The sequence below is a fragment of the Phyllobates terribilis genome, unplaced genomic scaffold (assembly GCF_046119375.1).
Source record: "Phyllobates terribilis strain yellow unplaced genomic scaffold, ASM4611937v1 Scaffold_9__5_contigs__length_417890890, whole genome shotgun sequence".
NCBI classification, from domain to species: Eukaryota; Metazoa; Chordata; class Amphibia; order Anura; family Dendrobatidae; genus Phyllobates; species Phyllobates terribilis.
The window spans coordinates 190,431,767-190,446,231 of NW_027362769.1; the positions used below are offsets into that span (position 1 = coordinate 190,431,767).

General features: G+C 54.9%; 1 protein-coding gene across 1 annotated transcript in view; it reads right to left on the bottom strand.

Annotated features, from left to right (window-relative positions):
• OSBPL11 (oxysterol binding protein like 11) overlaps positions 1–14,465 on the bottom strand; it is a 32,329-nt gene that overhangs the window by 11,720 nt on the left and 6,144 nt on the right. The window contains exons 6-9 of the mRNA XM_073647548.1: positions 10,919–11,120; positions 8,553–8,701; positions 1,599–1,733; positions 999–1,482 (exon numbers count right to left, since the gene is read on the bottom strand). Coding sequence (XP_073503649.1) covers positions 999–1,482; positions 1,599–1,733; positions 8,553–8,701; positions 10,919–11,120 — 970 coding nt within the window. The remainder of the gene's footprint in view (positions 1–998; positions 1,483–1,598; positions 1,734–8,552; positions 8,702–10,918; positions 11,121–14,465) is intronic.

Below are 14,465 nucleotides of genomic sequence, written 5' to 3' on the forward strand. Positions count from 1 at the left end.
TGCTGGTGCAGTCACTGTGTACATACATTACATTACTGATACTGAGTTACATCCTGTATTATACTCCAGAGCTGCACTCACTATTCTGCTGGTGCAGTCACTGTGTACATACATTACATTACTGATCCTGAGTTACATCTGAGGCACAGAGGTAGAATATATATATATATATATATATACCAGCACCTGTACGCCTGTATTAGAGGTCAGGTAAGAGTCGGGGGACAGGGTCCCTTTAATTTATTACAAAACAGCAGAAAGACAAGAAACGGTACAAACAATCCAAGAATACAGCGAGGGGGGAGACGACTGACTGCATACGCTGCACGGGGACCTGCATACGCTGTATGGCACATTATATATATATATACACACACACACACATAATAATACACAGTATATACAGGTCACGTAAGGTGTGTGCTGGTCAAGTACAGTATATGTACACACACTGCACGGGACCTGCATGCGCTCTACGGGACGCTCCACACGCTCTACGGGACCAGCATGCGCTCTACGGGACGCTCCACGGGACGCTCCACACGCTCTACGGGACCAGCATACGTTCTACGGGACCTGCATACGCTCTACGGGACCTGCATACGCTCTACGGGACCCGCATACGCTCTACGGGACCTGCATACGCTCTACGGGACCTGCATACGCTCTACGGGACCTGCATACGCTCTACGGGACCTGCATACGCTCTACGGGACCTGCATACGCTCTACGGGACCTGCATACGCTCTACGGGACCCGCATACGCTCTACGGGACCCGCATACGCTCTACAGGACCAGCATACGCTCTACGGGGCCTGTATACGCTGTAAGGGGACCTGCATATGGTCTAAGGGAAGCTCCGCGCTGTACTGGGCCTGTATACGCTGTACGGGGACCTGCATACGCTGTACGGGATCTGCATACGCTGTACGGGGACCTGCATACGCTGTACGGCACAGTGACAGATTCGCGCTGCCATCCTGCAGCCCCCGCTCACCTTCTCCCACCATGGTGACCCCGATGGACATCCCCATGAACTTGCTCTTCGTCCACACGTGGGCATTCACGCACATTTTGCGCTCAGGACACTCGGCGTAGAATCCGGACACCGGAGGGTGGTGAGAAACCTGCTCAGCCACAAACCTGACCGAGTAGTAGTCCTCGTTGGCCGTGGGGTCCTCCGGCCTCAGATCCTGCTCGGCCTCCACAGTCTCTGAGGTTTGGGGGGCCGGCAGGCTCTCCTTGGGGACCCGCCAGGAGCAGTGGAAGGTCTCCCCGATGATAGGGTTGTACGGCTTCTTGGCCAGGGCGCCCTTGCGTCCTTCATGGAAGGAGGTCAGGTAATACTCCACAAAGCGCAGCATGCGAGCCTCCGGGGTGAGGCCACCGCTGATGGACAGGAAGAGGTCGGGGTGGGACAGGAAGTCTGCATACATCTCCAGGAGCGACCGCTTCTCCAGGATGAAGGTGGGGAGGACGACCTGGAAGGGACAGACAGTGAGAATGTGGAGGACGCGGCGGCCTCCGCTGACAACCCGTCAGGTGTGAACACGTGGAGGACACAGGAGCTCTGCTCGGTGTCAGGGCATCCACTGACCCGCGTGAGGTCCATGCCGAGCTTCAGCTGTGACAGCAGGTGCAGGATGACGCTGCGCTGCTCCTCCACCGCACCCAGGTCCTCCTCCGTCACCTCGCACCAATCCTCCTCCTCCTCCTCCGGGTTTATAGGTTCCTGAGGACACAAGGTGAAAGGTCATAAAAACAGGTGGGGTGACGGGAACCCCCAATACAAGGTCACAGCACCCCCCAAAACTACAGGCATAAGCGTGGGACAAGCAGGCGGACACGCGGCCCCCCGTGTGATGACAGCGAGGCCCAGATAATGGAACTCCTATGGGAAACTGATCAGAGACTAAACCCTGACCTCCGACCCCCCCCAGACATCAGCCCCTGACACATGACTACACTGACCTACAGACAACAAGGAGAGAGGCGCTGCCACCAATCCTCCACCCGACCCCAGAAATGCCGAATGTTAGGAACGCTTAATTTCAGTCAATACAGGAACCCTCCGGTCTGTCCACCCCCACCCCCATGTCCGCCCCCGTCTCGTCCCATGTGTCCGCCCCCCCCGACTCTCCCCCCGTGTGTCCCCTCAATGTGTCCTCCTGCTGTGTCCTCCCCCCATGTATCAACCCAGTGTGTCTCCCCATCTCTCCTCCCATGTGTCCCCCCAATGTGTCCTACCCCATGTATTGACCACGTGTCCCCCATCTCTCTTCCCGTGTGTCCCCCCGTCTCACCCCATGTATCCCCCAGTCTCTCCTCCCTCCGAGTTTCCAGAGTCCTCCCATGTGTCCCCGTTTCACCCTGTCACTCCTCCCTCTGTGTCCTCCCATGTATCCCCGTCTCTCTTCCTGCTGTGTCCCCCCCCCCCCCCATGTCCTCCCCCCCCCATGTCCTCCCCCAGTCTCTCCTCCCACTGTGTCCTCCCGTGTATGGCCCCGTCTCTCCTCAAACTGTGTCCTCCCATGTATCCCCGTCTCTCTTCCTGCTGTGTCCCCCCCCCTCCCCGTGTCATCCCCCAGTCTCTCCTCCCACTGTGTCCTCCCGTGTATGGCCCCGTCTCTCCTCACGCTGTGTTCCCCCATGTATCCCCCGTCTCTCTTCCTGCTGTGTCCCCCCCACCCCCCGTGTCCTCCCCCAGTCTCTCCTCCCACTGTGTCCTCCCGTGTATGGCCCCGTCTCTCCTCAAACTGTGTCCTCCCATGTATCCCCCGTCTCTCTTCCTGCTGTGTCCCCCCCCCTTCTCCGTGTCCTCCCCCAGTCTCTCCTCCCACTGTGTCCTCCCGTGTATGGCCCCGTCTCTCCTCAAACTGTGTTCCCCCATGTATCCCCCGTCTCTCTTCCTGCTGTGTGTGTCGTCGTCCCCCCCCCGTGTCCTCCCCCAGTCTCTCCTCCCACTGTGTCCTCCCGTGTATGGCCCTGTCTCTCCTCACGCTGTGTCCTCCCATGTATTCCCCAGCCTCTCCTCTCGCTGTGTCCTCCCCCCGTATCCCCCCCATCTATCCTCCCACTGTTTTCCCCCTGTGTCCTCCCGTTTATCCCCGTTCCCTCCCGTGTATCCCCCCGCGTCCTTCCGTGTCCTCCCCCGTGTATCTCCCCATCTCTCCTACTGCTGTGTCCTCCCTCCGTGTATCCACCCGTCTCTCCTCCTGCTGTGTCCTCCCACCGTGTCCCTCCCCGGGGCCTTCCGTATATTCCCCCAGCTCTCCTCCCGCTGTGTCCTCCCCCTGTCTCTCCTCCCGCTGTGTCCTCCCCCCATGTAACGACCCCATGTGTCCCCCCCGTCTCTCCTCCTGCTGTGTCCTCCCGTGTCCCCCCCGTCTCTCCTCCCGCTGTGTCCTCCCATGTTTCTTGTCCGGCCGCTTCAGTCATTCCCCCCATAACAACAATGGCGAGGGGCGCACTGGCTCCATCGGCCCGGACCTTATGTTACCCGGTTGCATAAGTCTGCACACCCTCCTATAATCAGGGCTGTAGTTGTGTTCAGAATCAGCCGATCACATTCCCCCCATGTTACACAGTAGTCAGCGCTCGGCCGCCGTCATTTACAAGGAATCTGATTAACCCCAGAGAAAGTGTCGCTGCTCTAGGAGGATTTTCCTGACATTTTCTGGTCCATAAACAGCTGACAACACAGCAGAGGATCTCAGTGAGGAAAGTTGTCAGTCTGGAGAAGGAACAAAAACATTTCCCAGCCATCGGGTCTACCATGGACGCTGAAGACATCAAGAAGAGGAATAAACGTGGCACAATAGTGACATTACCCAGAACTGGACGTCTTTCATAAAATTGATGACAAGACCAGAACATTGGTGCTGTAGGCCAACAGCAACATTAGAGGAGCTGCAGGAGCTTCTGGCCAGTCCTGGTTGTCTCCTGCATGTGACAATAATCTCCTGTAGTCTTCATATGTCCGGACACTGGGGTCGGGGGAAGACGGAGCCTTTTCTTACCGAGAAAAACATCCAGTCCCATTGTCAGGGTGAAAAAGAATATATATTTTCTCTACTTTTATACGCTTTGCTTATGTACTAACTACCATTTTGTGTCTTATAACAATAAGCTTTCCTTGCTACGTGTTACTTAGATCGAAACTTAAGCTAAGATGGCGCCGGTATCCGCTACCACCTGTTTCAGAGAAATGAAACCAAAACATCAACTGACGGTTGTCTGCCCAGAGACTGAGTTAAGGAGACGTGGACCAATCAGGAGTGGCCGGATACTAGACATTTATGGCTTACCCCGCCCGAACAATCCATTTATGGCTTACCCCGCCCCGAACAACCCCTTTCCCCTCCCCATTATGTAGTGTATTTAGGTTTGTGCATGCGGAAATAAAGACAGAACATTGCTGAGGACGTTGTCTGTAGTAGCCTTCTGAGCATGCTCTGAGTTTGAACCAGCTTGTTGTCTGACTCATTCTTTGAATGGTTGACCCATGCTCATAGCCTTAATTTGGAGTGACTGGAGGACGAGTGGAATGTCGCTACGACCCCGACACCATGTGTTACAAACCCTCCATCACGTCGGCCAGAAGCAGGAAACTTGTTCAGTCTGATAAGACCGACTGGGAACTCGGCGGCCATACTTCCAATAGGTACAAAGCTGACACCGGGCATCAGCAGAAGATCCCCATCCCCACAGTGAGGCATGGTGGGGGCAGCATTGTGCTCTGGAACTGAGACTTTGTCAAGGTGGAGGGGATTATGGATCGGACAAATATCAGACAATTTTACAGCAGAACCTTCCGGCCGCTGCTAAAAGCTGATGATGAATTTCACCTTTCAGCACAACGGCCCTGAGCGACCTCCAAATCACAAAAACAACGGCTTCACCAGAAGATGGAAGTTCTGGAGTGGCCGAGCCCAGACCTAAACCCAAGGGACACTCTGTGGTGACCTGAAGAGGGCGCTGTACACAAGAGATGCCCCCGCAATCTGACAGATGTGGAGCGGCTGCAAGGAGGAGCCGGCGAAGATCGCCAATTCTAGATGTGCCGAGTGATAGACCCCGACCCAAAAAGACTGAACGCTGACAGAAATGCACAGGGGACGGCAACAAAGTATTAGTGGGAGGGTGTGCAGATTTATGCAACCGCATTATTTTACTTCATTTTTATTTCCCTCCCCTGAGCACATTGTAGATTCAGGCTGAAGGCAGCAAAACTATGAAGGACACATAAGGAAACACGTGTAACAACCCAGAATGTGTCCCCCCTCCACTCCTCGCGTGCCCCCGTTACTCTGATGGCGGCTCCACACCCCTCGGCGTCTCTCCGCAGCTCCAGCAGTCTTGGATCAGTTCAGGTGCTCCGCGCTTGTCGGCTGCTTTGTCTTTGTGTCCACCTCATCCCAGACCATCTCCATTGGTTGAGGTCGGTGAATGGGGGGCCGTGTCCTCTGACGCCACCCCCATCCCACTCGGTCACATCGGCCTTATATACCCTGGACGTGTTTTATGGTCTTTGTCCTATTACACACATGATGACCCCAGTAAGCGCAGACCAGATGGGACGGCGGTTGCTGCAAAATGCTGTGGGGGCCGTGCTGGGTAATGCACCATGTATGTGGAATAAATCAACCTCGTGGTCACCAGCAGAGACCCCCCTCCCTCCATGGTTCATGGTGGGCACTGCACATGTAGGAACCATCCGCTCACCTCTGCTGCGTCTCACAATGACATGGCGGCTGGTTGCAGACTTCTCAGAGCACAGCACAGATCTTAAGGCCGGTCTTTGTGCAGCTCGGTCCATACGAGTCTCTTCTTGTTAGCGGTTCCTGCTATCTGATTTATAACAGCTGTTATCTGAGGCTGATGAACTTATCCTCCGCAGCAGAGGACATTCTTGGTCTTTCCTTTGCTGGGGCGGACCTCATCAGAGCCAGATTCATCATAGTGATTGATGGTTTTCCTGATTGCTCTTGAGGACCCCGTCAAGGTTCTAGCAGTCCTCCGGGTGGACTGACCTTCATGTCTTCGTTCATCGCTTCTTGCCATATTAGAGCAGTTGTGGAATCGGTTCAGCGCCGTATGGAGCGGTGCACCGGCACTGCCGCCGCACAATACCTGATGGCCGGAGATTTCACCACCATCATTACCTCTGGACGAGGTGACCTGATGAAGCTGCCGAGAGAAGCCACCGGGGTGTAAAGCGTCATCAGAATAACGGGGGGCACATGAGGGGTCTGAGGGGTGACACACTCTGAATTGTTTCACGTTCCTTTACTCCTTGTTTCCATATGCGTCCTTCACGGTTTTGCGGTTTTCAGTCTGAATTTACAATGTGCACAATACAATAAGAACAAAATACCCACTGCAGACCAGGCGATGAAACCTTAGATCACAATACCTCCTAAATATCCCACCATCATCAATCAACGACACTCACCGGGTAGTAGAATATTACCTGCCGAGTATAAGAAGTGACACACATTGATTAGAAAATATACATTTATCGCTCCGCTGTGCTTCCAGGATTAGTATTAATATAAATATATGTACATATAAGTGCAAAAAAAGAAAAAACTAATACACCGCAGTATACTGTAGATATAAAGTAACATAACGGACGGTGAACAGTGCAAAGAGATGTCCCATACCTGCATAAGGGGGAGGTTTTCCTGCTTGCTTCGTTCGGGGGACGCCCCCCAGAAGAAGCAAGCAGGGCGAAACGTGTGCGTCGGGGCTGCATTGTGGAGCCAGCATATCTTTATACTTTGGTCTACAGGTAAATGGCATTTCAGACCTTCCTCTTATTGCCTAGAATAAGCCTCACCTCAGTTGTAGCGGTGACGGTTTACTTGCAGCCTGATGAATGTAATAGCCTTATATCTATAGGGGAAACCTCCCCCTTATGCAGGTATTGGAGATTTCTTTGCACTGTTCACTTTAGACAATTACTACCACCGTACGTTACTTTATATCTACAGTATACTGTGGTGTATTAGTTTTTTCTTTTTTTGCACTATATGTACATATATTTATATTAATACTAATCCTGGAGGTACAGCGGAGCGATAGCACTTTATTATTCTAGAGGTTGATTCCAATCATTTTAATAAGATCTTGATATTTCTAGGCTACAAATGTATTGTGTCCGCTGTGAATTGTATAGACAATGTATATGGCTGAGCCTCGGGGCAGGTTTTTTAAAAAAAAAATAGTCAATAAAATGTATATTTTCTAATCAATATGTGTCACTCCTTATACTCGGCAGGTAAGATTCTACTACCCAGTGAGTGTTTATTCAGGAGATGAGCAAAGTCTGACTTCTAGATTATATGATCAGACTTGTTGGGACTTGTAGTTCCCTCATGTCACAGTTTGGATAGATGGATAATATATTGCTCATTATTCAGCTTTGTGCTGCTGCTGATCATGGGGCTCTCGCTGCCGCTCATCACTGATCTCGTCTACTCTGGAGATCCCCCCTGTTCTTGTTGTGAAGCCCCCCGTCATCTCTTACTCATCCTAGACTAAGAGCGCCATCTTCAGGAGAGTGTTGAGACAGCGACCATGTGTGCGTCTCCAGAGAACTCGACAGTGACTGCGTGGATGGTCCCGCTATGTGGCGGAGTTACAGGGACGGGCACTGATGGGTGCGGGTCTATGGAGGCAGCACAGGGCGAGGAGGCGGCTCACGCCCCATCGCCTCGCGCCCCATCACAGCTCGTGCCCCTTCGCGCCTCGTCACCTCCCACCCCATCGCCTCCCACCCCGTCTACTCACACCCTGTCTCCTCACACTCAATCACCTCGTGCCCCGTCGCCCCGTCACCTCGCACCCCGTCGCCCCGCACCCCGTCGCCCCGCACCCTTAAACCTCGCGCACCGTCACCTCGCGCACCGTCACCCCGCACCCTTAAACCTCGCGCACCGTCACCCCGCACACCGTCACCTCGCGCACCGTGCCCGGTTGCCTCACGCTCTGTCGCCTCGCTCCCCGTTGCCCCACACCCCATCACCTCGCGCCTCGTGCCCAGTCTCCTCACTCCCCGTCGCCCCACACCCGGTCACCTCACGCCCCATCACCTCGCGTCCCATCACCCCACACCCCGTCACCTCGCGTCCCATGGTTCGGCTTCTCCCATGCACCAGTGGATGGCGCTTATGATAAATCCCCTTTCAATGATGCAGTTCTCCTTCTTGTCACCTTGCAGCTCCGCAGATTCCAGAGTGTGACCCCCAGAGATTCAGAGCAGTGACGGCAGCTTGTTGGGGTGCAGAGCGCCCTCTATCCTCTATGTGATGCCTGTGCAATCTATGGAGACACACAGCCAGGTGCAGACCCTGGGACCCCGCGTACCTCAGTCTGTGGGGGTCTCTGGATATTGGTTGCCGCCCTGGAGAGATATCAGAGAAGGCAGAACGGAGAAGGCTCGGCCCTTGTATGAGGCGCCCCCTGTACCCCACACTGTGGCAGTCACCCCACTACGTACCATGTCTCTGCAGCATTACACCCGGGTGGGCGGCATGGCGGCGCTTACCCTGCACAGCTGGCTGCTCTCGGGCTCCCCGTGCGGATCGATCAGCGAGTCCTGCTCCTTCCTCTCCTCGGCTGGGAAGCAGGGGCCCTCGCCGTTCTCCAGGGGCCCGGGCAGGAGGCTCTTTGGTTCCAGCCAGTTTATCGTCACCCCTGAGGGAAAAGGAATTTTGCTCTTAGAGTTGCTCATAATCCAGGCCGGGCACAGAGACGGGCAGAGTCCTACAGTGAGCGCCAGTCCTGTGCCATGGTGAGCGGCGCCTGCGCCCCAATAATACGAGGAGCGTAGGAGAAGCCGCAGCCTCTCAGCGGCGGGATGTGATCTCCGGCTCCGCAGCGCGCGCAGCACAATGCGCTCACAGCCCGGATCAGCTGCCAGATATTGAGAGAACCCGATACATAGGAGTAACGCGACACCGCGGCCGGGCGGCTCCAGCGGAAACAGAAAGAGGTACAACTGCCGAGACGGACACCGGCAGAGCGCTGCGGGCAAGGACACGGCAGGGCGGCCATGGGGGGGGGGACCACGGTGGGGCGCGCAGGGCGGCCATGAGAGGGAGGGGGCACGGCGTGGAGACCATGAGGGGGACACAGCAGGGCGGTCAGGAATGGGGAGGGGGGACAATGCCGGGAGCAGACATGATGGAGCGGGCGCACTGGACGGGGGGCAGAGATGATGGAGCGGGCGCACTGGACGGGGGGCAGAGATGATGGAGCGGGCGCACTGGACGGGGGGCAGAGATGATGGAGCGGGCGCACTGGACGGGGGGCAGAGATGATGGAGCGGGCGCACTGGACGGGGGGCAGAGATGATGGAGCGGGCGCACTGGACGGGGGGCAGAGATGATGGAGCGGGCGCACTGGACGGGGGGCAGAGGTGATGGAGCGGGCGCACTGGACGGGGGGCAGAGGTGATGGAGCGGGCGCACTGGTCGGGGGGCAGAGGTGATGGAGCGGGCGCACTGGTCGGGGGGCAGAGGTGATGGAGCGGGCGCACTGGTCGGGGGGCAGAGGTGATGGAGCGGGCGCACTGGTCGTGGGGCAGAGGTGATGGAGCGGGCGCACTGGTCGGGGGGCACAGATGATGGAGCGGGCGCACTGGTCGGGGGGCACAGATGATGGAGCGGGCGCACTGGTCGGGGGGCACAGATGATGGAGCGGGCGCACTGGACGGGGGGCACAGATGATGGAGCGGGCGCACTGGTCGGGGGGCACAGATGATGGAGCGGGCGCACTGGTCGGGGGGCACAGATGATGGAGCGGGCGCACTGGTCGGGGGGCACAGATGATGGAGCGGGCGCACTGGACGGGGGGCAGAGATGATGGAGCGGGCGCACTGGACGGGGGGCAGAGATGATGGAGCGGGCGCACTGGACGGGGGGCAGAGATGATGGAGCGGGCGCACTGGACGGGGGGCAGAGATGATGGAGCGGGCGCACTGGACGGGGGGCAGAGATGATGGAGCGGGCGCACTGGACGGGGGGCAGAGATGATGGAGCGGGCGCACTGGACGGGGGGCAGAGATGATGGAGCGGGCGCACTGGACGGGGGGCAGAGATGATGGAGCGGGCGCACTGGACGGGGGGCAGAGATGATGGAGCGGGCGCACTGGACGGGGGGCAGAGATGATGGAGCGGGCGCACTGGACGGGGGGCAGAGATGATGGAGCGGGCGCACTGGACGGGGGGCAGAGATGATGGAGCGGGCGCACTGGACGGGGGGCAGAGATGATGGAGCGGGCGCACTGGACGGGGGGCAGAGATGATGGAGCGGGCGCACTGGACGGGGGGCAGAGATGATGGAGCGGGCGCACTGGACGGGGGGCAGAGATGATGGAGCGGGCGCACTGGACGGGGGGCAGAGATGACGCCGCTCACACGATCAGCGGTACCAGGGTGAGTGGCTCGGAGCGTGTCGCCCTGGGGCGGCTGTGACCTGTCCTCACCCTCGGCTCCGGTTACGGTCAGGCGGCTGCGAGCTCTCGGGATAAATTATTCACACGTCTCATTCTTGTGTTCGAGGCCTCGGAGCCGCTGCCGTTAACAATTCATGACGGGATTCGCTGCAAATATCAGGAGGCCGCACACGGGGCGATGGGCGCTGGTGCCAGGATAAAAGCACGGCAGCGCCGACCGCTGCACATTATACCATGAAACTATCGGACCATGAAATAGACCCGCCGACGGCGTTGCGCCCCCATCCTGGAACAGTTCAGGCCATTTTGGAAAGTGGCATAAAAATGTCAAAAGTCACAAAGATGTTTTGTGTTGGGCAAAAATTTTGTAATATTTTTACTGATTTATGTCAAAGTTCTGTGTTTTCACTTTGATGAATCGGGGCCGGAGGTCTGTGAAGATGGCGGGTACTCACCAGAGGGCAGAATGTTCTTCTGCAGAGCAGCGTGCTGCTGGTACAACATGTGGAAACAGTCGTTCAGGCAGTTCATGGTTGCCATTGACGTGGCCTTCAGCATGAGCAGGTCCTGGTCCAGAGAGCTGAAGTGACCGCTGGGGGGAAGACCTTCAATACTGCGCATTAACTCCCTCTGCTGACACTCCGCCCGCGACATCATCTACGGAAACAGACGGGTGACATCAACAGCGCCACAGCCAGAGAGGGGCGACAACGCATTACTGATCCGGTACTATACTCCAGAGCTGCACTCACTATTCTGCTGGTGCAGTCACTGTGTACATACATTACTGATCCCGAGTTACATCCTGTATTATACTCCAGAGCTGCGCTCACTATTCTGCTGGTGCAGTCACTGTGTACATACATTACAATACTGATCCTGAGTTACATCCTGTATTATACCCCAGAGCTGCACTCACTATTCTGCTGGTGCAGTCACTGTGTACATACATTACATTACTGATCCTGAGTTACATCCTGTATTATACTCCAGAGCTGCACTCACTATTCTGCTGGTGCAGTCACTGTGTACATACATTACAATACTGATCCTGAGTTACATCCTGTATTATACTCCAGAGCTGCACTCACTATTCTGCTGGTGCAGTCACTGTGTACATACATTACTGATCCTGAGTTACATCCTGTATTATACTCCAGAGCTGCACTCACTATTCTGCTGGTGCAGTCACTGTGTACATACATTACATTACTGATCCTGAGTTACCTCCTGTATTATACTCCAGAGCTGCACTCACTATTCTGCTGGTGCAGTCACTGTGTACATACATTACATTACTGATCCTGAGTTACCTCCTGTATTATACTCCAGAGCTGCACTCACTATTCTGCTGGTGCAGTCGCTGTGTACATACATTACATTACTGATCCTGAGTTACATCCTGTATTATACTCCAGAGCTGCACTCACTATTCTGCTGGTGCAGTCACTGTGTACATACATTACATTACTGTTCCTGAGTTACATCCTGTATTATACTCCAGAGCTGCACTCACTATTCTGCTGGTGCAGTCACTGTGTACATACATTACATTACTGTTCCTGAGTTACATCCTGTATTATACTCCAGAGCTGCACTCACTATTCTGCTGGTGCAGTCACTGTGTACATACATTACATTACTGTTCCTGAGTTACATCCTGTATTATACTCCAGAGCTGCACTCACTATTCTGCTGGTGCAGTCGCTGTGTACATACATTACATTACTGATCCTGAGTTACATCCTGTATTATACTCCAGAGCTGCACTCACTATTCTGCTAGTGCAGTCACTGTGTACATACATTACATTACTGATCCTGAGTTACATCCTGTATTATACTCCAGAGCTGCACTCACTATTCAGCTGGTGCAGTCACTGTGTACATACATTACAATACTGATCCTGAGTTACATCCTGTATTATACCCCAGAGCTGCACTCACTATTCTGCTGGTGCAGTCACTGTGTACATACATTACATTACTGATCCTGAGTTACATCCTGTATTATACTCCAGAGCTGCACTCACTATTCTGCTGGTGCAGTCACTGTGTACATACATTACAATACTGATCCTGAGTTACATCCTGTATTATACCCCAGAGCTGCACTCACTATTCTGCTGGTGCAGTCACTGTGTACATACATTACTGATCCTGAGTTACATCCTGTATTATACTCCAGAGCTGCACTCACTATTCTGCTGGTGCAGTCACTGTGTACATACATTACATTACTGATCCTGAGTTACCTCCTGTATTATACTCCAGAGCTGCACTCACTATTCTGCTGGTGCAGTCACTGTGTACATACATTACATTACTGATCCTGAGTTACATCCTGTATTATACCCCAGAGCTGCACTCACTATTCTGCTGGTGCAGTCACTGTGTACATACATTACATTACTGATCCTGAGTTACCTCCTGTATTATACTCCAGAGCTGCACTCACTATTCTGCTGGTGCAGTCACTGTGCACATACATTACATTACTGATCCTGAGTTACATCCTGTATTATACCCCAGAGCTGCACTCACTATTCTGCTGTTGCAGTCACTGTGTACATCTATTACGAATTCTGTACTTCAGAGCTGGAATCTCCCAGCATTCTCTGGGTGTTCAGTGCAGAGAGGTCTGGTGATCGGCATCTTAGGAGGTGTCCTGTACAGCAGCCTCTTCTCCCACATGACAGGAGCTCAGCAGTTAGAATGTCTGTGTCCTGCTTGCTGACGGTTTCCAATAACGCCTGGCAGAGCGGTGTGTCAGAGTTGATGACTGGACCCGGATGATGATGCCATTGTGACCTCTGTGCCGCTCTGCAGATGGGGCCAGCTCTCGGGGAAAACGGGGTAGGCCAGCCGCAGGGGCCAGCTCAGGGGGGTTCTCGCTCGGGCGGTCCAGCTCTCAGGGGAAGAGGCAGCTGCATGGGCCAGCTCTCGGGGGGGGGGGGGTCCCGCCCACGGGGGCCAGCTCTCAGGAGAAGGGGCGGCCACGGGGGCCAGCTCTCAGAAGGCACGGATGCGGGGGCCAGCTTTCGGGCGGCGGGCTCCGTGGATCTTCCACTGTGCGTAAGGACAGCACAGTACATTTCCGGTGACGGCTCTATAGGACGCAGCCGCCGGCACCTGCCGCGCGTTTCTAGGTCAGCACGGGCAGCGTCAGGTTACGGCATCACTCAGCGCGGGGAATCGGCCCCATCTCTTCTACATTACACATTTTCCGTGCACTTTGTAAAGTATCTGCAGACGAGATCCTGTGACCGCGCTCCGGCTACAGGAGAGGGGGACGCCGGGGCATCACCAACCACGGAGGGTTTATCACCGGCCCGAGACCCCCCCTTCCTTCTGTCATAAACTCCAGGACCCCCATGAAGCCTTGAAGGGGCAGTGGACTAATCTGTGGACGCCGTACAGGATATTTTGGTTTATTTTTGTTATAACTAATTGCAGTCGAGTTTTTGCACCATTTGCCTCCTCCAGCTGCAGAGTAAGTCACCTGAGAACCGGTCAGCGAGCTCGATATGAGGAGTTTGTGAGCTTCTGTCCGGTGGCCGCGAGAGTCCAGTTCACCTCTGGTGACATAAATCCGCTGAGAACTCAGACGGCCGCGTTCACACCAGTGGATTGTTTGGTCCATATACAGACGGCAATGTCTGGTCTGGCAGCGAGTCTCCTGACCTCAAATCATGGCCTCACAAGTGTATATAAGGCTGTGCGTTCAGGTCAGGAGACCGCGGTCAGTCTGGGTATTGTAGTCCATACACAGACCATGAAGTCTACTTGTGTGGCCAAAGAAAATAACCTAGAATTTCTCCCATAAGAATGTGCTCACTGACAGTTCTCGGTTTCCTCTTTCTGCAGCCAGCAATGAGCAGACAAACCAACAGCCGGTAAAGGTGTTTTGGTGAACACAGCAGTGGTAAGGCGTCTGTATATTCTATAGAGAGACGCCGGCACCGAGCGCCTCTGGTAAGAGGTTTTCCCATGTAGCTCACGT